This window comes from Typopeltis vanoorti, chromosome 8 (assembly GCF_054136105.1).
Source record: "Typopeltis vanoorti isolate ZY-2024b chromosome 8, IOZ_Tvanoo_1.0, whole genome shotgun sequence".
NCBI lineage: Eukaryota > Metazoa > Arthropoda > Arachnida > Uropygi > Thelyphonidae > Typopeltis > Typopeltis vanoorti.
In genome coordinates this window covers 15045935-15070971 of record NC_143556.1, presented here as the reverse complement: position 1 = coordinate 15070971, position 25037 = coordinate 15045935, and the positions used below count along the sequence as shown (strand labels likewise).

Here is a 25037-nt window from a genome sequence, read left to right as displayed (position 1 = left end):
ATTCAGAATTTTAATTATGATTATTTTTACACACTCTCTCGGTAACCTATCGCATGATCAGGAAATTGATTGTTGAGATAATTCTGCACCTGCTCTATGATAATGTTTCTGATATTTGGTACAGCATAATCTTTCAACATTTCCTGATAATTTTCACCATTAACAGTACCATTGAATTTATAAGGTCCAATTATTCCACATGAAGAGACTCCCATACATGCAGTGATCATAGGTAGATAGACAATTTTTTCACAATGAAGTGATTTGTCAATCTCTCAGTTTTAAAATGTGATAAAGAAAAATTTAAACAACGAATTACATGATAACCACAGTAATTAACTTTAGTGAAATGAAAGTACAGATATTTTGTACTGAAAATCACCAGCATGGTTGGCCAAGTGGTTAGTGTATCCACTCTCCAGCCAAATGGCTACGGGTTCGAATCCCGCCATGTGCATGGATATTTGTGATTGTTCGTGGAAATACTAGTGGTAGTGGGGTGGGGTGGGGCAGTAGATGGCATTGGTGTAGTTCCAGTTAGTTGTAGCTGGTGGTATTGAGTGGTGGAGACAGAGAGCTGTAGAGTAGGTGTCCTCCCTCAATGAGTCTTTGGACTCCTTGGAGGTCTAATAATAAAAAATAACAGTACATCATCAGTGCGTAGAAACAACCAAATCAAAGAAACGGGAATACAAGGTGCATACAGCAGTCCGTTGGTTTACCAATTTCTAGTGTGCGGCAACAGTTTTTAATTGATAAACCACTGACTGCTGTATGTACCTTCTATTCCGTTTCTTTCATTAGCTTGTTTCTATGCACTGATGATGTACTGTTATTTTCAGTACTAAATATCTGCACTTTCATTTCATTAAAGTTAATTACTGTGGTTTAAGTTAAGGGATATTACATCCCATATAGTTTCTTAGCCGAATAAGAAACTCGAAGATTTTCATGCCGAATATAGTAAAAACTATATATAAAGTTCGGCAATTCCAAGCGTAAGCAAATACCTGGATACTGCAGCACTGATCCCAAAGGGTAGTGCAAGCTGGGGCAACTCGTGGTAGAGGTGGAGCGAGCTCCGATCACTATTCTTGATATTTGCCCATAATGTGAACTTAGCTCCTAGGAACTGTATTTTTGTTCACATTATAAGAGAAGGTCACTACCCAGACCGGTTTCGACCTTTATTGAGGTCTCATCAGTGAGTAGCCAGACCTAGTTAATATCAAGTTTGTAGCGAACAGAACTTGTACCCTTACTACGAGTATTGCCGTGAGGTGCTCTAATAAATTATTAGATATGTGAAGAGCCAAAGGCTTCAATTCGGCGACATATAACTTGTTTAAGTTAAGGGATACTACATCCCATATAGTTTCTTAGCCGAATAAGAAACTCAAAAAGTTTCATGCCGAATATAGTAAAAACTATATATAAAGTTCGGCGATTCTTGCTTACGCTTGGAATCGCCGAACTTTATATATAGTTTTTACTATATTCAGCATGAAACTCTTTGAGTTTCTTATTCGGCTAAGAAACTATATGGGATGTAGTATCCCTTAACTTAAACAAGTTATATGTCGCCGAATTGAAGCCTTTGGCTCTTCACATCTAATAATTACTGTGGTTATTGTGTAATTTATTGTTTATAATCATGCCACAGGTACCATTAAAGAAAATTTAAATTGTTTATTATTCATGAAATAAATTTTTAAAGTATGGATACATAATTTTGAAACATCCTCTGTATTTACTCATATCCTGTTTATTAAATGAATGTTAATACTAAAGGTAAACACAAATAATTTTAATAATATAATACATTACACAATTTTTTAAAATTTATTTTTTATCTGATGCTTACATCAAATAAAAAATAAAGTTTATTTTTATCTGATCCACACACACGAAAGACCACATAAGAGCTATAGCACACCAGTGCGTGCATGGGCAAGAGTCTGTTCATATTTTGCTTGAGCAGCTGAGGGTTGTAATCTTTGGGGAAGGAAGAATGGGGGAGACTGCTCCAAAGGACAGAAGTAAATGGAATAAAAGGAGGCAGTGAAGTTGGTTCAGTGAATTTTAAGGTGGACTGTAAAAGAGTATTGGTTTAGTAGTGACTCTTGTTTAATGATTTTGGAGGACAGGGAGGAATAATAGTGGCCAATTTCAGCAGAGCACTATCAATGGAAGTATCTGTAGAAGATGTGCAAGGCAGAAACTGAACATTTGTGAGAGAGGGATCATTAATTAGCTGGATTGCTCTCTTCTGGATAGAATCGAGCGATCTAAGGATTTTGATGCACAAAATATGGGAGCTACATTCTACGGCTGGGTAGAGAATGCTAACTCTATCAAAGCTTGGGCTTTGTATAGAGTTAACAGTTGTGAAGGTATCTTGTGTGAAAAATTCTAATATGTAAACACTGTATTATATATATATGTGTGTGTGTGTGTGTGTTGTTTCTAGCAAATGTTTTACCATTCATGCATACTTTTATTATATTAGTGGTTTTTTAAACATAAACAATTTATTCTTTACTAGTCATCTCTTACTAGTAAAAGAACATCGGTGCTTTCACCAAAGTCTAGTCCATCTCGACCTACCTCCCGTCGCAGTAGTCAAGTTACAACTGTAAAGCCATTTGTTTCTGAACTTCCAACACATCCAGAAAAATTAGTTCTTACGGATAAAGCAGGTATTTAGTTCTCTAACTTTAACAGTGCTGAAGATGACTTCCATTGTACATTCAACTCTCACTGTGGCAAATATAGTGAGACAAAGTCCCAATTAGTATCCTATAAGTGCATTGCTGTTTTAAATGACTTTCCCAAAATTATGCTATTAATTACAGCAATCTATACCCATGGTCTCTGTTTGCTATGGTGAAAGTTGTCTGTGAGAATACCTCTGAAATTAAGATAATACTTACTATGATATATATTACAAAACTGTAACCTGAACTTTCAGCAACTTAATTGAGTAGTGATAGTATTAATGAATATAGAATAAAGGTAATTTCACATTTGCTTTATTTTTCTACATTTCATTTCATTATATAATCCTCTTGGATTCTAAGAAGAAACAGTGAGGCTAACATGGAATGGAAAATCGGTGGGCTCTGACAGGATTCCAGTGGAGGCATGGAAGGCATTGGGGGAAGAGGGAATTTGACCTACTGTGGGATCTGTTCATAAAAGTTTACCAACAAAAAATATGCCTGAGGAGTGGAGGGAAATTACTCTTGTCCCTTTCTACAAGGGTAAAGGGGATGCACAACACTATAAGAATTACAGAGAAATAAAGTTGATGTCCCACACAACGAAAATCCTAGAAACGGTTGTTGATGGAAGACTGAGGGAGGAGGTGGAGATTGCAAAGGAGCAGTTTGGCTTCATGACTGGTTCACTGATGATGGTTACTATCTTTGGGTTACGGCAGATGATGGAAAAGTTTCGAGAGAAACAATGGGAGTTACATCTGGTGTTTATTGATCTGGAGGTGTCTGATGGAGAGGAAGGTACCAGAGAAATTTGTCAGGTTGGTGCAGGAGATGTACAGAAATGTGAAGACAAGAGTTTGGACCTGCCTGGGAGAGACAGAAATTCAAATGACAGTTGGTTTGCATTGAGGGTCAGCATTAAGTCTGTTCCTGTTTCATATTGTGATGGAAGTGGTGAACATGAAGACATGAGAGAAGACATGCCTTGGACAATGTTGTATGTGGATGGCATTGTGCTGTGTGCAGAATCAAGAGAAGAAGTGGCAACTAAACTGGAAAGATGGAGGAAAGTACTGGAAGAGAGAGGCATGTGGTATGACTAGAAGTAAGACAGAGTATGTGTGTTGCAAAATGGATGGCTGCCAAGAGACAGATCTGGAACTGAAAGGAATCATCAGGAATGTTTGTGTCTTAGATACTTAGGTTCAACAGTGAAAGAAGATGGAGAGGCTGACAAGGAAGTGGGATGCAGGATCCAAGCTGGATGGAGGAACTGGAGAGATATGGCTGGAGAGGTATGCAATAAGAGGATGCTTAATAATCTTAAAGGCAAAATCTACAGGACAGTAGTGAGATAAGCTATGACTTATGCTATGGAAACTGGCCCTGAGGAAAAATAACACCAGCAGGATGGAGGTAGCAAAGATAAGAATGCTTAGGTGGATATGCGGTGTTTTAATAATGCCATATTGTTGAGAGCGGTGATGGTGGGAGAGTTTGTGAATGTATCTGCCTGTGTGTGTGTGTGTGTGGGTTTTGTGTATACAGTGAGGCAAGTGTATCATTAGGCAGGCATGTAACTAAGGTGTCTAGGAATGGTAAACATTTGTTCTTTTCCATAGTAAACTGTATTCTTGGATGTAGACTATTGAGATGACTGAGGAAGGAGTCTAACGTGTCTGGGCCATGAGGCCAAATAGAGAACAGATCATCCACATATCTTAGCCAGATAGAAGGTTTGAGTTGGACTGAGTATATGGCTCATTTTTCGAAATTTTCCAAATATGGCATTATTAAAACTTACCAAGAGAGTCCTCAATCTTGAGAACTGTCCTCACTACTGAGCTTAACGACATACACAGCACTTTCCTCTCCAATAGCTACAGCGATCACAGTATCAAAAAAAAATCAGTTCCTCCGCCATTCCCTGTCCTTCTCGTCAACAAGAATTTAAAAATGCCATCACCATACCCTACATCTGTGGCACATCCAAAAAAATAGCCAAGATTCTAAAAAAGTACAACCTACACACAGCATATAAGCCCCACCGCAGACTTGCTACCCTTATCCGTTCTACGAAAGATCAGCTCCCTCCTCTCTCTCTCTCTCTCTGCCTGGAGTTTACAAAGTACCCTGTTCCTGTAAGTTGGCGTACTTTGGACAGACAGGCAGATCAGCATCCAATCTGTAAACACACAACTATAGTCATTGAGGCTTGGCTGACCATGTTTTGGACACCACCCACAGGGTATCATGGAAGAAACCACCATGCTCCACCACAGCAAATTCAAGAAAGTAAGACTATTCTTAGAAGCAGCAGCAGCTCTCAGAAATCAACCAAATCTTAGTAAATACAGTTGCATTAAGCTTCCGAAGATTTGGGAAACACTCATCACCAGAGGTCCCACCTTACATTCCAGGCACCTACAACTGCCCTTAGAGGGCACTCCACCTATATAGGACTTTAGTGTCACCCACGTGGTTGTGCTTAGTATTGTTTTGTTAAAAAAGTAAATTTTGTAAAAAAAAAATCCATTAAGCCTCCAACATGAAGTTCTATAAGATTAATTCAGAGGATATTTTTCAGAACAGGACTGGTGGTGGGAGGACTAGGGGCCATCAATGGAAACTGGGCAAGAGTGTGGTTAACAAGGGTGTTAGAACTAGGTTTTTTATTTGGAGAGTGGTGAATGAGTGGAATAAGCTGCCAGAGTCTGTTGTGGATGCCATGACTGTGAATGAGTTCAAGGCAAAGTATGATAGATACTGTGTGGATGTTGAATAGTTGTTCTTGACATACGTTTAGGGCCTCCCTTGATGAGTCTAAGGACTCCTAGGAGTCACTCGTAATAATAATTGTGAACTTGAATAAATCGAATCTGCCTTGAGGAAAATGAGAGTTAATCAAATTAAGTGTCTCAGTTAGTGATACATTGTAAATAGTGCTGATATGACAGGAATGAAATGGAATGTATTACACTTACTGAGAGATAATTATTTAAAGCAGCATGTGATTGAGGAAAGTCGGGTTACAAGAGTGTTGGATCTAGTTATAGGATCAGGCCTATCCATGACTAGGATGGCTTCATTGCCTCCAATTTGGGAGTATGATCATTTATATTCTTGACTTGGGAGGTAGCAAAACATGTGGAAAAGTTAAGGAGTAGATGTGTAACTATAACTACAAAGCAGATGATTATGACATGTTTTGGAGAGATTTGAAGCAGTGTCATGGCATAAAGCAAGGGAAGGATGTTTATAATGCACAAGATGTAGTCGGGGGGGGGGTGTATCTGGAGAAAGCAAAATCAAACTACCTACGTCTTACCAGTGGTTCCCAAACTTTTTCAATTCTCGGCGTCCTTGCTGAATCCAGGTTTTCTCAAGGTGCTCCATGTTAAATTCTAACAAGTACACTTTTGAAATAGCGAATAAATTTTTTAAATTAAAGGGTTAGGTAAAAATAAATAAAACACGTATTTAAGATCACAAAAAAAATTAATTGAACAAATTCAACTAATTATCATTAGTGGGATGGATAAGCTTGTTGATCACTGCACATTTTCTCAAATCTTGGAATCAAACTGGACACAGCCCCCTCATTTCCTTCTCCACATTGATTTTTGCACGATACTTAGTTTTCATTATAGCAACCACCGAAAATCCTGCTTCGCACAAATAAAAAGTCGCAAATGGAATTAAAATTCTCTGAGCTTTTTCACTCAGAAGGGGATATTCATCTTTTACTGATATCCAAAATTCAGTTAATTCCATGTTGCTAAATTTTGTTTTCAACATATTGTCGCAAGCCAACTCAATAAGATTCTCTTCTTCTGCAGCAGTAAATTCAGATGGAGCACTGGCATTAAATGGATCTTGAATCCATGAAAATTTATCGATATTTTTCATGGTTAAGTGTTCTTCAAAAATGGATTTCATACCTTGAGAGAAATAAACTCCATTGGAGGTCAAAAACTGTTGCATAAGGGGAAATAATCTTTACTTCCTTCTTCATTCATTTTTCTTTTCCATAGTTTTAGTTTTTTATAAAAGCTGAAATTTTCTCAATCGACTTTAAAAAGATGCATGTTGCATCCCCTGCAGGGAGAGATTCAGAGCATTAATCTTTTCAAAAATATCACATAAGCAGTCTAGTTTTACCAAAAAATCTTCATTCACAAAATTTTCAGTATACTTGTGGTCTTCCTCTTTAAGAAAAATATAAATTTCCTGTCGCAGTTCAAACATACGAGACAAAACATTACCACAAGAGAGCCATCGCGAAGTGCTGTAGTACAACAAAGACATGTGCTCGGATCCTATATCCTCACTAAAATATATAGTGAAAGTTTACTACATTCACTATATATTCTAAGACCTGGTTCAATGTAGGACTCAGATATTTTGACGCGAGTGCTTCCCTGTGAATAACGCAATGGGTCTACAGTGCATCAGGGGCTTTGCCTCGAATAAGTGCCTGCAGTCCTCCATAACAGCTGCACATAGAATGAGCACCATCAGTACAGACACCAATGCACTTAGTCCACTTCAAATTATTTTCGGATATAAAAGTATCAAGGATCTCGAACAAGTCTTGAGCCTTAGCACCAGCAGTGATACTTTTACAAAAGAGAAGGTCTTCTACATTGTTATTACCATCTATAAACTGTACATAGCAAATCAAGTGAGCTGCAACCCAAATTCTTTCCCTTTTATTTTTTCAATTAATTGATCATTGAGGTCCTCTGCTATGTGCTGTATTCTGTGACTGATGGTGTTATTGGACAAAGGCACTTTTGAAAGCAGCTTCCCAGCAGACTCACCGATCATAATGTTCACCATATCTACAGCAACCGGTAGAATGAGTTCTTCTGCAATGGTATGAGGCTTCTTATATTTTGCGATTCTATGTGCCACCTTGTAAGATGCTAGTAAAGCATTGCTTAGTATTGATGCCTGCTTATAAACACTACCTTTTTGTTGATTTAACTTTTTTAACTTTCTGGTAAAGTGGTCATGAGATGTGCTAACCATGCTGGGATGATGGTTTCTAAATGGTGTTTCAACTTACTTGTTAGCATGCACTCTGGTGTCAAAACTGTCATACACAGTACACACTGCGGCCTCCCTTCACCATTGACTTCTGTCGACGTAAAACCAAAGTCAAAATAACTGTCATCATATTTTCGATATTTACGCTTCTTCGCACTCTTGCCACTATTTGACGGTATGCCCTCTTTATTTTCTCTCTCACAAAGCTTATTACTGTTTAGTAAAAACCGATCCATTTTTAAAAATACATACGAGAAGAAATACTTCAAAAACTTCACTTGACTAAATCGCAACAATATTCAGTTGATAAAATCTCTGAAAACTAATTCAACACCAAGACCACACGAAACCGACAGCTATTTATATACGAACACAAAGTACCAATAAAGGTCGAGAAACTACTGAAACAATCGAGAAACTTAATTATTGTAGAGCGGCATCTAGAAACCATTTGTAGAGGCTTCTGCAAACAGTTACTACTAAGTGAGTTACTGGTTTGCACCAAGTTCGCTAGATGTCACGTCCTATCACATTGAATTGAAAATGGAAATAAAATTATGGAAATTTTTGAATCGCGGTTCCCCTGTGAGGAAGCCGCGGTTCCCCAGGGCACCACAGCACACACTTTGGGAACCACTGTCTTGTATCAAAATCTAAGTCTTATACCAAAGGTAGGAGGGAAAATCAGGTAGGATTTAGATGGATGAGTAATATCATTAAGCATGAGCTTCAGAAAAACAAAATGCTGTGGAGTATATAAGGTGAAAGGTGACCAGCAAGCTCATGATCAGTACATTGTTGAGGAAAGAAAGGTGACCAGCATGGTAAGGATTATGAGAAGAAATTAGCTGAGCACGCCAAAGGAATCGCAAAGAGTTCTTTTGTTATGTGGCAAGTAGGAGGAAGAATGACTATAGAATTATAACTTTAAAACGAGTGCTGATGGTAAAGTGGTGATAGAGGCAGATGACATAATTGAGATACTGAGTGATCACTCTGCAAGGGTATATCATCCAAGTGAAGTTATTGCTGTGACAGAGGTGACAGAGACTAATATGATAAGAGGTGGATGAATTGGAGGTACTTAGGATATTGCAGAAGCTCAATACAAATAGGTGTGGGATTAGATGGGTTATCCGCTTATGTTTTACAAGAATGTACAAGTAAACTGGCAGTGCCTTTGACTAGGCTGTTTTAATTTAAGTCTCAGCTCTGGCAAAGTCCCAAGGTTGTGGAAGAAGGATCTGAGTCTATGCCAATTATAGACTGATCTTGGTTTCAGGACATTTTCCCTCTCTCTTTAGAACAACAAAAATAATAACCATTCTAAAACCAGGAAAAATCGATCATTAGGAGCTAGCTACTGACCCATAGCTCTTATGAGTGTTACTCTTAAACTTATGGAAAGGATTATATACAACAGAATATCTCCCATCATAAGCAACGTAATACCTCCTGAGCAAGTAGACTTCAGACCAGGAAGAGAATGTTGTGAACAAGCTAGCTCTTCATCAATGGCTTACATCAATGATTGTGAATGGTTTTGAGAGACATCTGAAATCTGTTACTGCGTTTATTGGCTTAACATCAGCATATGACACAGTATGGAGAAAGGGCCTGCTATTTAAATTTATGAAGATGATTCCATGTAGAACTTATTGAAAATATGCTTAATAACAGATTGATACAGGTAACTGCAAGCAATTCAAAAAGCCAACCACGCAAACTTAATAATGGACTCCCTCAAGGCTCTGCACTCTCTCCATTGTTGTTTAATTTATATATATATGATCTCCCTCAAACCAGTTCAAGGAAATTTGCTTGTGCAGACGACCTTGCAATAATCATACAAAGCGCTAAGTTTAATGAAGCTTAAAATATAATTACAAATGATTTGAAAATTCTCATATTTCAAAATATTCACATTTTGAAATACGAGTATTTCAAACAGTGGCATCTAAACTCAAACACTATCAAAAACTGAAGTGTGTACCCTTCCATCTTAATAACCATGAGGCTAATTTCAAACCTACTGTCTTCTTCAGAGATACATTACTGAACTTTAACAGTACACCTAAGTATTTAGGTATTACCCTAGATAGAACACTCACCTTTAGAGAACGCCTACTGAAAGTAGCTCGGAAAATAAAAACTCATAATAACATAATTCAGAAGCTGGCTAGTTCAATTGGGGTGCAGATGCTGAAGCCTTACATCATCTATTAGCCTTGTCTATCGGCCTTGGTTTATTCAACTGTAGAGCTGCTCCCCAGTATGGCTCAACAGTATTCATACTTCTAAGGTAGATATCCAACTTAATCAAACAATGAGAATAATAACAGGAACTATAAGATCTATAAATTATTGTCAGTAACATCGCACCTCCTTACTCATGTAGAAAAGCGTAATTTAGCTCTTGCTAAATTATGGACAAATTTAACCAACAATGTTAACCTATCTATCCACAAAGACATAACAAAATTCCCCTCCTCCCTCCACATAAGGAGACTAAAATCAAGAAATCCTAGTTGGAGAATAGCAAAGGAATTAATTGGTGAATCCTTCAACTTGACTGATAGATCAAAAGATGAATGGTTCCAACACTAACAATCCCAGATTAGCTATATCAGATCCTACATCTAAACTACCTGGATTTGGACAACCACGTCATCTTTGGACAACATTAAACTGTATTAGAACTGGTCATGGCAGATGTAAACACCATCTCCATAAATGGAAATGGACTTGTTAATAGGAAGTGATTTTTTTTATTATTTGATCTCTTTTATAGAGATGATTTCTCTTTAACAATTATTTTTAATTTCTGAGTGCTTTATTATATTTAATTATTGCACAAGGGTTCACTCCGATTGGTGCAATGATCTCTTTTTTACTATTGCTTTCAGAATCCAAAAAAATCACTGACTCAAGACCAAAATACAAAATAAACACATTTAATAAAACAAAAACAATATATATATATATATATATATATATATATATATATATATATGTATACACTTCAAACAACTTTACATAACTAAAAATTTAATTGAATCCAAGGCCTTTTAAAAATAGTCTTACACTTAAGACTAGACTAAACAGTGCACAATGACAAAATGTTCATAGTCAGTTTCTCTCTCTGTCAAGGCCCTTCTCTGAAGACATATGACTTTATTCTTCATTTTCATAGGATCCTTTCTCATCACTCATGTAGCACACATTAATTCTTCCTGACTTCGTTCTGTCTTCTCTCCAGCAGAAATAATAATTAGATTCGGCGTCCTTAACACAGATGAACCTTCCTAATCAGAGTTTTCTCGACCATTCCTTTAGAACGTAAATAGTAATTTTTTCTTTCATTCACTAATGCTTATTGACAGTCTTAACTCTTCTACTTTAAAAAATTCACAGTTCTACAATTCCCTTTTCGGAATCTACTATAAATCTTCCAATTTGTGTTTCCTCGAATATTCCTTTTAAAACGATCTATAGCAATATTTTCTTTTATTTATCAATACTTATTCCACTTTGAAACTTCATAGTTTCCACGATTCCTTTTTTGGAATATACTATTAAATTTCTTCTGACTGTCACATAAAAAACTCAATTTCCATCTGAATCTAAATGTCTGCTGACCTGTGTTCTAATTTCTTCCCGAATGCTGTCTTGTTTACACCCGTTACTCTGATACCAAACGCTATCCTTGTCAGCTGTCATTCACACATCAAACTTCTCAGCGATTATGTGCACTCCTTGAAAGTGGCAAGCAAGAATCTAGGTATAATGGCTGACACGCAATTACGTTAGCGACAAGAGAATGTCTTAAAATAAAACACAACTTAATATTTTAAACTACAATAAAATTGTTTAAAGTAACACAACTATTCAAATCCGGTAAGTACATCAATTTTTAACTGCTTTACATATCACTTTGACAAAATAATTTCAATAATGGGCACATTGCAAGTGCTGACAATGCGTGTTATAAAACTAATAAACATACTAACATAAACAATACTTAAAAATATTCAGAATATTAAATTATGATTATTTTTACAGACAGACTCTCTTGCTTGTGACTAGTTAGCACTCTCTCAAACTATTGACCATATTTTATGGACTGCCTGATATATGCTTTTGAGGGCACTGTACAAGATATACATAATGTTATAACAGAGCTATAAACTGGCTTGAAAAGTTGAAAATTGCTTTGTAAAACTTTCTTTTATGTGGCTTTTAGTTGTCATACATCTTACATTGGTGTATTATGGTTCTCGCTGTATTTTACCATCATACAATAAATAATAAATAAATAAATAGACCAATACCTCAGGAGTGGTGGTAAAAGTGCTGGAAAAGTTGGTCTGAAAGAGAATTCAGGAATGGATGGATAAAAATATGATGCTTTATGAGGGATAGCATGGCTTAGTGATGGATTGGTCATGGCTTAGTAATTTACTAACTTTTTATAATAGAAGGCAATCTGAATTGGATAAAGAGAATGCCTACATGATGATATGATTAGATTTTGCAAAGTCATTTCACAGAATAATATATGGAACTCTGTTATGTAAATAGGAACAAATGGGGATGGATATTCAACTGGTGATATGGATACAAGGATGGCTGATGGACAGATACCAAAAAAGTAGTATATGGAGGAACAGAATCCAGGAGAAAGCAAGTGACTGGTGGTGTGCTGCAAGGCTCTGTGCCTGGACCACTGCTGTTTAATTTGTACATAAATGATATAGGGAATAATTTAAGGTAGATTAACTTTTTGAGTTCCTTATTTGCTGCAGCTTTGGTTATGTTCACAAGGAATGCCCATACTTTTTTACAGATAGCATTGATGATGATTCAAAGTTGGGTAGGATAATAATCAATCAAGGTGTGATGTATGGAACTTGCAGAATGATTTGAATAGGCCGAATGTATGGCCAAAACATAATGGATTAATTTAATGTGGAAAAGTGCAAAGGTATGCATATTGGGATAAAAAGATTACGAACTGTGTACCACATTGAGGGAATTTTATTCCAGAAAATTGAAGCCGTCGATTGAAATATATTACTAAGTTAGCCAGGGCAGCTCACAAGATTATTTATGTTATTGAAGAAAATGCTAACAAACAGCAATAATGGAGTTATTCTTCTTAAGCCTTGATATGACTACATCTGGATTATTGTGCTCAGGTCTGATTACTTGGGTTTCTTGAGAATGAAGTGGTGAAGAGTATAGGTGAGTGACCTTGGTCACTCACCTATACTCTGTGATTGGTGTATTCCTATGAGTGTATTGGTGTATTCCACAAAAAAAGGGGATATGATAGAAACATTTAAATTATTTAAAGAATTTTCCAGGATAAATACAGAAGAAATATTTCAGCACTTCACTAGAGGGGGGGGGGCAGAGAAGAAGTCGTCTGTGAAAATTGGGTAAGTGTGTGAGGACTAGATTTTTTGCTTTGAGAGTATTGAATGAATGGTTGTGTTTCTAGAGTCAGTTGTGAGTGCTTTGTATGTTAATAGATTCAGTTGTGAGTGCTTTGTATGTTAATAGATTCAAGGGGAAGATATTGTGTAGATATCTGGGTCTTTCACCTCCATGGAGTTCTAAGACATGAGTCTTAGGGCTGCATGGAGGTGCTTGTGCAATAATAATATCAAAGCTAATCATTGTGTGAACTTTTGGGATATAGTTGTTTTTTTGTTTTTTTTAATAGTTTTACAATAAATAGAATTTTTTACAAAGGAGAAAAAGTTATCAGTGTAGGGGACAATTGATTTTGCTAACTGTTTAGCAAGTTTTTATGTAGGATTGTCTATACTATCAACAGTTGGTCATAGGGGGATATCAGGTATGGTGTTTTTATATACTGGGTGGCCTTACATGAAAAAGGCTTGAGTTTGTTAACAGTTCTTTTGTGTCGGTGTGACTTTCTTCAGTATTTAAGAACTTTTCTCTGTTGTGTATTAGTATATAGGAGCTATATTTTTGTAAGCAAAATTATCTTGCAGAAGATTATGCATTTTATCATATTCTGTTTGATTCATTTTTGCAGTAACGTGCCACGCCAATGAGTTTTTTCCGACACATAACCCAGGGCTCACCTTAAAAATAATTAAATAAGTAAATGCATATCCAACATCTTCATTGAGTTGTATATTGTAACTTAATAGAATACAATTTTATTAATTAGGGTGATACCAAATAAAAATGCAATAAAGAAACAAACACTATCAACTATTTTAGTAATAACAAGTAATAAGAAAATGAAACAAAATCCTATTTTCAAGCCATCTATCTCCACGATATATTGATGTGCAAGTTATCCTGTTTAGTTGTTACATTATTCGCTAGGTAGCCAGTCATGACGCGACTCCTTTACCATAATTTTATATATATTTTTTGTGTTTTGTAAAGAATTTATCGGTTTTCTAAAGCGTGTATATATGCGAATTTCGATTTAATTAAATAGTAAGTCAATAAAATATGGATTGGAAGTATTTATTGTCAATTAATATGTTTAATTTCTTACATATAAATGCAAATTTTCTTTACATTGCTATATCATCATCATTAGTGGTCCAAACAGGCACTTAAGTGTCTACGACCTTCCAGCTACATTATATTGTCATAAACATCAGTTATTGTTAAAGCTATGTGAAGTGTATTATAGTATCAATATTTAGGATTATCAATATTCAGGATTATGTTATCTGCACATGCTTAGATGACATGCATACCCTTCTCTTTTATTGGCATGTGTGTAGGTAGGCTTATAATTGTACTAATTTTTGGTGTTTGCTTAAACTTGGTAAGTGTATGCAGAGAGTGATTATGATGAGATTTTCTAAGTCCAAATTATAATTTTTGTCTGTGTCCATACGTCTCTGTCCACATTTTTACACCTCATGATCTAATTTTCATTAAAGTTGCAAGCTGTATGAAGAAAGCAATAATTTTTTTGTATGTACCTTGTAGTTGTGGTCATTCAGTTGTAATTTACTTTTTTCCTTTTGCTTTATTTCCTTCTTGACTTCTTTTCTTTCTTCCTCCTTTTTTCTATTCATATTTATGCTATATATATATATATAAATATACCATTATCAGATATTTTTATTTGCTTCCTGCCCTTTACAAATTGTACAGAATGTCACAATTACCAGCAAAGAAACATTCAAATGAAGAGGATATTAGAAAATTTAAAGAATACTTGACTGAAAAAATTGGTATGATTAAGAAAGATAATAATGCATTATGAATTTTCTGTTCCAAATCAGTTGTTTGTAGGTCTTCTGTAAAGAAACATTTTGAAATTGTTCATAAGACCTTAAGCAGTAAAAGTGAGCAAGAACAAAGAGAATTAATTTCTCGTGAACTGAGCAAGACAAAAAAAAACCCTCTGATACTTTGAAATCATGGAAATCTAGGCCTACTGTAACATCATGGAAAACCACTCAGTGATGGGGAATATATTAAAGAAGCATGGCTAGAATGTGCTCCTTTCCTTTTTGACAATCTTTCAGAAAAGATAAAAATTATTCAGTGCATTAAAGATTTGCCTGTGAGTAGAAAAACTGTTAAGGATAGGATACTTAAGTTGGAAAGGAATACAGCAGAACAATTAACAAAAGATTTGGCTTCATGTAAGTTCTTTTTTATTTGTGTTTTTGAGAGCACAGACATTACATCATCAGCTAGGGTTGCCGAACTATGCGAAGAGAAGATTAACCTTGTAACACTAACTGAGCGTACCACTGGGGTTGAAATATGTAAAGCAGTTATGAACGAATTAGCTATTCGACAATTGGTATCTGTCACAACAAATGGTGCACCCAGCATGATTGGTAAGGAAGCAGAATTTGTACTGATAGGTTTTCATTGCATCATACATGAGGAGACTTTGTGTGCAAAAGCTGGCCTAAAGGAACTTCAAGAAGTGATGCAAACAATAGCCAAGGTTGTTAATTACATTTCTGCACATGTGCTTTGAATAAAAGACAATTTCAGAATCTATTGAATGAGGTGGATTCGGTGTACAACGAAATAATAATGTACGACAATGTTTGTTGGCTTAGTCGAGGTCTTGTTCTGAAATGATTTGTTGAATGTCTGGATGAGATAAATCCCTTTTTGACTAATCAACAAATGTCTTAGAAAGAAATGTATGACATCATGTGGGTTTGTAAACTGATGTTTTTGCAGATTTTTTCAAAACATTTAAATGACTTGAATCTTAAAGTACAGGGCTCTGGTAAGACACTAGATGTTATGTTTGATGACATTAAGGCATTTGAAATGAAACTACGAGTTTTTATGAGGGATGTAGGCAGTGAGGGATTTAGATATTTTCCAAACTTAAGGAAATACATCAATAATCTCCAAAAGGATGACAAAACAAACCGCCAATATCTTCAAAAGCTATTTTTAAATATCACTGTATCAACTGTTGGGCAGTTTTTTTAAAAAATTTGTTAAGGTCAGAGAATTAGAAGAGACTGTAGAATTCATCAAGTTTCCAGACACTATAAAGCTGGATGAATCAAACTTGAAGATATTTTTGTGGATAAATATGGATGACTTTGAAACTCAATTGATTTTCAAAGTTGCTCAATTTGGAGGCAGAAATTTGTTGACCTCAGAGTTGACTTGGAAAATATTGAAAAGGAGCAATTAGAGACAGGAGTAACAGAGAGAAGTGCAGAAAATGAGGCACTAAGAACTTGAAATACTATTCCAGAAACTTTTGTATGTTTAAAAACCCATGCAACAGCATTACTATCAATTTTTGCATCTACATATTCTTGTGAATCATTGTTCTCGGTGATGAACTTTGTTAAGTCTCATAATAGCAGTAGTCTTACAAATGAAACTAGTTGCACATGCAGATCTCTAAAGGTTACAAAATATAAACCTGATATAAATTATCTGACATCGATGTAGCAGCAGAAGTCTCATTGATGCTAAATAAATAAAACATCTGCTATTTTTCTTTCTTTAGTTTTGATTTGATGTTTTCTGCTAAAAGAAGTAAAGATTAACTTCTGTTTAATATATTATCTTGGTAAAATAACATTTTATTTTATCTGTAATTATTATGCATTACTCATAAGGGATTAAGAATTAATAAAAGAATATCTTTAATTTTACTTTCTTTTATTGTTTTTTAGTCAAGTAAAATGATTGAGATTGTGCACTGTAACATATTGGAAAATTATTACTATTATTACGTGACATCTCCAGGGAGTCCAAAGACTCATCGAGGGAGGGTGCCTACTTTACAACTCCGTCTCCACCACTCACTCATTCCACCAACTGCAACGAACTGCAACTACACCAACACCATCTACCGCCCACCACCACTAGTATTTTCACAGACAATCGCAAACATCCATGCCACGGCAGATTTCGAACCCGCAGACTTTTGACTTGAAAGTGGATATGCTAACCACTCGGCTAGCCAGGCTGGCTGGAAAAAAACCCTGAAAAACTTGTATGATTGATCTTTATAAAAACAAAAACAAAAAAATTCAGAATTATTGTTTACTCTTTTGCTGATGTTAAAAATTGCATCTTTAAATTATATGGCTGTATGTGGCAGATAGGATTACACTTAAAGGCAAATAAAAAATATGCAAGCTATCAACAGGTTAGAAGGAATTTTAAGTAAAAATTCCTTCACTAATTTTTACATTCATTCAATCAATCTTACATGACTTACAATTATCACTCTTCTCTAATATTCTTTGATTTTACCTCTCTAGTGTGATTTTTGATTATTTGATAAAGTTCTCCCAATACTTAAAAGACACCAAATAATATGTTCCCCAAAATTTTGATTGGCACGTGAGAAAATTTTGCATCAAAGATTTGGTGATTTTGGCATGCCCACTTATAAAGGTTTCCCACCCCTAGCTTAGGTTATAACAATATTCTTGTTTCTGTATAATTTTAAGGCTAATTTCTTTATATATTGCTTTTAAGAGGTTTGGTTTTGGTTAGGATGTTTGCTACATCCAAACAAGAATTACTGGCTGAATTGTTGGGGTGGGAGTCATATAGTTCACATTCATGGATATCATTATTCCCAGATTTGGTACTTCATTAGATAAAGTGGCAGTTATTTGTCCAAGCTTCTTCCATCAATCACAAAATTGCAATCCTGATGTAACTGTAGTTAATGTATTTTATGATGTTGAAAGATTTCAGATTTCTTTTATAGTCTTCTTTTAACTTATCTGCTAATGCTTTGGTTATGTTCACAAGGAGTGCCCATACTTTTTCACAGATGGCATTGATGACTATATAGGATGCCCAAAAAAAAGAACTCTGGGGTTTTCAATGAAATTTATTTTATGACATTTTGAAGCAGAAATGTATATAGCATATTTATCAAAGTACATTGTCACAAGTTTTTGAAAGTTTATTTTCCACTTGGTTAGAGTATAATAAATTTAGTTTAATCCTTTATCCAAGTGTGAGCAAACAAAGTTTGCACCTGAAAGTATCTTCAGGACTGGGTTAAGGTGATACAACACCAGGGCATTGTCACAAGTTTGATTACATGTTAGTGTAACTCAGTATGTGCACCATTTACAGCCCTTCATACATCGAAATGGAATCCACTTCAGACCACACTCAGGTAAGCATATCCATAGGAATTGCTTCTGTGGTCGGTGTTATTCTATGGGGATTTGATTTTTACTTGATACACTATGTCTTTTACATAGCCTAAAAGAAGAAATACATTAGGGTCAAATCAGGATTGCGCAGTGGATCAGTGAGTCCTCCTTGCCTATCCATTTTCCTAGGAATCGATTGAGAACATAGTGTGTGTGGCATATGTGTGTGGCATAGAGTGTGTGGCATATCCAGGTATGCCACACACTCGTAAGCGTCTTCTCATGGGGAAAAAAAATGGCTCAACAATGCAATTATGCATGATTCAGCATCAGACATTGATTTTTGGGCTGTTACAGATGAACTCCACTACTTTTCTGACCCCCCCCCCCCCAACAATTATGGCGATTCACAACTCCATGCACATGAAACGCCTCATCACAAAATAAAATGCTATGGAGGTAGTTTCCATGTTCAGCAATGACGTCTAACATTGTGGTCACAAACTGAACTCTTTGTGGCTTATCAATAGGCTGGATATGATGAACGCGCTGCAGTTTATAAGCATGAAGTTTCAATCTCTTGTGGATAATGTCATGCACCGTGCTTTTAGGAATGTTTAATTGATGACTTGCATTATGAACTGAACGATTTGAGCTATGCTGGAAAGACAGTCGAATTTGTTCCAAGTTTTCCACATTGGTGTAGGCCTACCCGGTTAAGCGTCCTTTAAAAACACTTCCTGTTTCCCAGAACTGTTGATGCCACTTATGGATGCTTTTGTCACTTGGAGCATTCCTATATCTCTCGCCTGAAATTTCTTTGGACAGTTTTAACTAAGTAAGAATAACAGCAACGATAGAAGCAATTTTCATGGATATGTTTACCCGAGCATGGTTTGAAGTGGAATTCCATTTTGATGTCTGAAGGGATTTAAATGCTGCACACATTGAATATATTTTCAACAAAATTTAAAAAAAAGAAGCAAAATCAAACATTTACAGAATACGTAAATAAATAATGACTCTTTCTTTTAAGGTTACACGGTGATCAGCATTCATATTTGTTAAATTAGGGACACAAAACACACGTGTTGAAAAGATTATTTTACTGATTAATAATAAAATAATAACTTCACGTTTTGACCCCTGTATTGAGGTCATCTTCAGAAGGATACATTCAGAAGTATAAGAACAAGCTACATGCTGTTGCACTCTATACAAGTAAATTACATCTACGTTGTTAACTGATCTTTTTTCTTAGCCTGCCCTCTAGTGGAAAAAAAAATAAAAAAAAGTAAATAAATAAAATAAAATAAAAACTACAATAAACTCTGCTAAAGTCCTCACATACTAGGATTCTTCTGGAATTATACAGTTATATTACGATTATCTTCTGGATTTGTACAGTACAGGTTGCTATTGAATGTTCAAGAAAAAAAAAAAAAAAAAAAAACCACTTCACTAGGTCTTGTATTGAGATTTTTCTTCGTGGTTGCTATGAAGGTTGTAGATGGGTCCTCCACATTCTTGGAATTGTTAGACCATTTTTATTCAGATTCGGATCATGTTTGAGCATTTCACAATGCTCAAACATGATACAAATTATTGTAGTTTTTATTTTATTTTTGTCTATTTTATTTTATTTATTTTTTCCATTAGAGGGCAGGCTAAGAAAAAAGATTAGTTAACAACGTAGATATAATTTACTTGTATAGAGTGCAACAACATGTAGCTTGTTCTTATACTTCTGAAAATATCCTTCTGAAGATGACCTCAATACAGGGGTCGAAACGTAAAGTTATTATTTTATTATTAATCAGTAAAATAATCTTTTCAACACGTGTGTTTTCTGTCCCTAATTTAACAGATATGAATGTAAATAAATAATAATTATTACTTATAGGATACATTGTTGTTTTAAGCACTATTTTAAATTTGGTTCACTTCATCATGAAAGGGTAAGTAACAAAGCACAGTTGAACCCATTTTTAATATTCTAGAATAATTTAATGTTACTTGATTATAGGTACAGATGGGTCTGATGGTGAGGAAGGCCGAGAAGTTGATCTCAGTCCTGATTTTTCTACAAATGAAACATCATTGCAAAGGAAAAGTTCATTTTCAGTTGAATTCAAACCACTACCTTCATCTCCACAAAAACATGTGAGCATCTATTATCTGAAACTTGAAATATATTTTTAAAATATTTTCTCAATTAGTTTATGTAGTGTTAATTGTTTACCACCTGTGGAAAATAATGTTTTGCTTCCAGACAGCAAAATTCTCCAAATTCTTGTTGCTTATAGAGTGCATTTATTTGCTTCTGTTCCTTGTTTTATTCAAATATTATTTCAGGTAAGTGTAACACATATAACACTATATTTTCTAATTTACTGAACCCTTAACTTTGTACATGGTAACATCTCCACCAATAATGAATTATGATACATTATTGGTGGAGATGTGGATAAATTACACTGTGTTTTTTCACAGGTAGGATTTGAAGGATTTAAGGACGTAGTTCCTAGTTTTGAAATAGAAGTGTCACGCAATAAATGACTGTTATAATGAATCCCTGAGGCCAAAGAAATAGTTTGTTATAGTACGAGGTTTGCTATAGCCCTTCCTTTCTCACATTCCATTTCCAGAAAGTAAATACTGCCCATAACACTAAAATTATCAAATAACAAATTATTTTAGTCATGAGGAGTATTGAATAAGGTAACCATTTCTGTTTAGGTTTGTATGATAAATATGGGCGTGAAATATTATTTTTATATATAAACAGTCTTTCTAATAAAAATTGACTTTCCTGCAAAATTTGAGTCTCATTCCAAGTGAATCCTGTTTTTAGTAGCTGCAGCATGACTGGTAATTTGACTAATCAAAATCATGGAGCTAGGTGTAATCTTAGTGTGAGCAGGGAATTTTGTCAACTCCTGAATGGAAAAGTAAAGGATATTTATCTTCTGGGGAAAGTGAAAGAATAAATTTAGTTTGCAGACTGGACAGATGGAGAATTTATTGTGTTGAAGTCTGGCAAAACCTGTAGACACACACCTACATAAGTAATGGAAATTTTAAAAATTTCCTCTGATGGACTGAGATATAAAGACCAGACTTATTAATAACTTGGACAGTGTTGGAGTTGTAGCCATGGGAGATGAAGTTGGCTCTAATAAGAGTTCTGATTTTAGAATAAACTCTGTAGAGCATAAAGTGTGCATTATCCACTGAGGCGTTGATAATTCCTGAATTTTACTATAAGTGATGATGAGAAACAGTCTCAGTGTGTTTCCCTTTACTTGTATTCTTTCTTTATACTGAAGACTGCCAAATTAAATAAAGACATCTAGGAATGGTAGCCATTTAGTACCTTCTGTTTCAAGAGTAAATTTAATCCTTGGATGTACTTAATTATGGATTTGGCCTACTTGGTTGCATTGGCTCATCAAATCAACTTCTATTACTCTTCCTTCATTCTGCATACCTCTGTCCTTTGGAAAAATCTTGGTCATGCCATTTTTCTTAATGCATACAACCTCCAACTCTTCAAGAAACACATTAAGAGATTATGTACTTCTCTCTAATCACTTGTCTGCACACAGCACTGCCATGTTGCAGGTCTTGAGACCTTTTGTATGTGTGATTGATGTTTAAAAAAATAATTTTATTAAGAAAAACAGAGCTCCTCAGAAAGAGTTCTGTGCTGCGAAATTATCATGAGCATATCAAACCCGAACAGAACACCTGGGGAAAGGTGGCAAGAATATGCCATTCTAAATATTCCTGGAAATAGTTCAAGTGGAGGGGGAGAGAGAGAGGGGAAGACATTACTGTGTCTTCAGTTTATTTGTATAGTTTATTTTGGAAATGTATCCTGCATTTATAGTGAAGTTGAAACAATTTCACAATATTCTGAGGAAAATCATTATAGTAATGCTAGTGTATCTGTAGGAGGGATATGTTTAAAGAGTAAAATCATATCATCAAATTCCTGCCATGTACCCTCAAGGGGTGTACAGAATATGATAGTATTACATGAAAAATTTATATCATTACTAACTTCCTATCTACAATTTTCCTCCAAATCAGTCTGTTACCTGTCAAGACTCCAACATTATCAGATCTTATATTTCTATCGTCTAAGGCACTTTGTACAGTATCAATCCACCTATATCTTGGTCTTCCTCTGGGTTGTTTTCCTGCCAACCTGGCAGAGAACACTTGTTTTGCTAATCTTTCCTCACTCATTCTGTTTAAGTGACCATACCACCATAGATTAGCCCTGCTAACGCATTCCTGGATGCTGACAATGTCAAGTTCTTTCCTAATATCCTTGTTTTCAATATGATATTGCCATTGATGCCATCTATTCACGCCTCTAATCTTTCTCAGGACTCTCATGTTAACAGGAACAGAAGATGCGAAGTAAATGTACAACCTAAGTGGCAGTTTATTTATACCCACTTCTTATGTTTTCTTTTCAGCCTCAGAAAAGTAATAAGTGAATTATCAAAAAAATCAGCTAACGCCTTTTCTTTTTTTTTTAAATTCCTGTATACGGGAATAGGCGAGGCCATTTAGCCCTATCCAGCTTTTGGAGACTGAGTGGGCAGTTCAATCTCCACTGGTATCCAATCAGAGAGTGATGGCCCAAGGCTATCACTAATTGAGCGGTACTTAGTGAAGAGAGACGGCTCAAATGTGCCGCCATCTCATGATCCCTAACACAATATATTTAATGTCTGAAATAATGTGGGTTCTACGGTCGATTTTCTTGAGTTTACAGGACGAAAAACTCGAGTTTCTGGGAGGAAAAACCCACTTGCCCATGCCAGAGATCGACTAACTCGGGAACTAGTCGAAAAAAGGCTTAGAAAAATTTCCTCTAGTTGCTGACTAGACTCGAAACCAAGTCTTCCTTCATGCGGCCAAGCGCTGTGGTGAGCAAATGCCACATCCACTGAGCTACACATGCTCTAAGTGAATTATTACTTTGGAAATTTGCTATTGCTACAAGAAAATAAGTCTAAAAATGAGAGTAGAGCACTTGGTGAAATGAGATACAAATTAGGGACAGGAAAATTATTGAAGGATGAGAAAAAACTTTTGTGATCACAATTCTCTCTCTAGAGATAGTGCATGAATGACATATTTTCTAATGCAAAAATTTTTTTTGAAAGGGGAAACCTTTGTTAAATCTGGAACGAAAGGTTCAATTTGTTAGTGAGCATTTCATTCGAGATTTAACTAGGATCTAAAAAACTCTGTAAAAAGGAAATGCTTGTACATAAGGTGTAAGTGAAAACTTTAACGTATTAATATTTTATTAATGAATTTTGTAAGTGATAAATTGTAAACTGTCTTATGAATAACATACTGAGTCTAAATGGTCTTAGTGACGGTTACTTCAGAAAGAGAAAGTTTAAGCCAAATCCACTTTAGCCTAATCGGCTTTTGAACATAACCCTGGGGCATGGCAATGTGAAGTCCGAGACATGTGTACGGCACCCACATGATGGGGAGCATATCGGGGAGAAGCATAGGGGAGTGTGCAAAAAGAGTTAGTGAGTAACCAGCGACGTAGTTGGGAGAGCGGACAAGGGGATATATAAGGATTTGCCAGCAAATATAGCCCTCTCTCAGTCCTCTGTTCTTCGTGGTGTCTCTCTCTCCCGCAGCATTGGGGTCCGATGGAAGCAGTTCGTAGCAACGACTAGAAGGATGGTCAACGATGGCTACAAAGTCAGGTAGCAATCTGTTTCAAGCATAGCAATGGTAAAGCCATGCAACCAGCGGAGGCCGCAACCTTATGTCGAGTCGCACGTGCCTATCCGTTGAAGCGGTGGCGTTATTCGTGATCGTAATCACTGGTGGTAAGAAGTCGGAGGAAATTACAGGTAGCTGACCTAGGAACCTAACCGGAAGGAAACAACAAAGATTGATGTTAAACCCACATGGTCGGTAAAGTAGAAACTTTTATTGTCTTTCATGTTGAGAGCAGGACTAGAGCAGGTGAAAGTGCTAACCTTATGTGATAAGGCCTTTTTTAACTGTCTGGACTATAGTGTTTTATTTAGAGGCTAAATGTTGTAATCTTAGAAGTTCATTGTTACTGAATTATGCCCATGATAGAATTTTGGTATATCATAGTCTAATCTGGGGAATTGAAAGGTTAATTTATATAACTGTGTCGAGCTTACGAGAATTGGATTAATTGATCTGTTGAAGCTTATTAGCTCTTTATACTTAAGTAACTTAATGGTTGCACCTGTTTGGAAAACTCGTTCGCAGAGTACATAAGTTCTTTTCGCTATACATTTTGGTATTAGGTCTAGCTACTCACTGATGAAGCCTCAAAAAAGGCTGAAACCGGTCTGGGTAGTGACCTCCCTCCATAATGTAATAACAGCATACATTTCCTAGGAAATGTGTTTTTACATTATGGAAAATACCTAATAATAGCGATCTGAACTTCCTTCACCTTTGCAATGAGTTGCCCGGTATTGTACTACGTACTAGGATCACTTGCATTTTCTAATGCTAGTGTCACCGATACTTTATAGTTTACTATAATCGGCAAGAAACTCTCTGATTCCGATCTTTGAGTTTCTTATTCGGTTTTAAA

The 25037-nt window shown here is 35.6% G+C and overlaps 1 protein-coding gene across 2 annotated transcripts in view; it reads left to right on the top strand.

Moving 5' to 3' along the window:
* Window positions 1–25037, top strand: part of sws (patatin like phospholipase domain containing sws) — a 945916-nt gene that overhangs the window by 206143 nt on the left and 714736 nt on the right. For both annotated transcript variants that reach the window (XM_090396526.1, XM_090396525.1), the window contains exons 10-11: window positions 2546–2699; window positions 20433–20569. In XM_090396526.1, the coding sequence (XP_090252652.1) occupies window positions 2546–2699; window positions 20433–20569 (291 nt within the window). The remainder of the gene's footprint in view (window positions 1–2545; window positions 2700–20432; window positions 20570–25037) is intronic.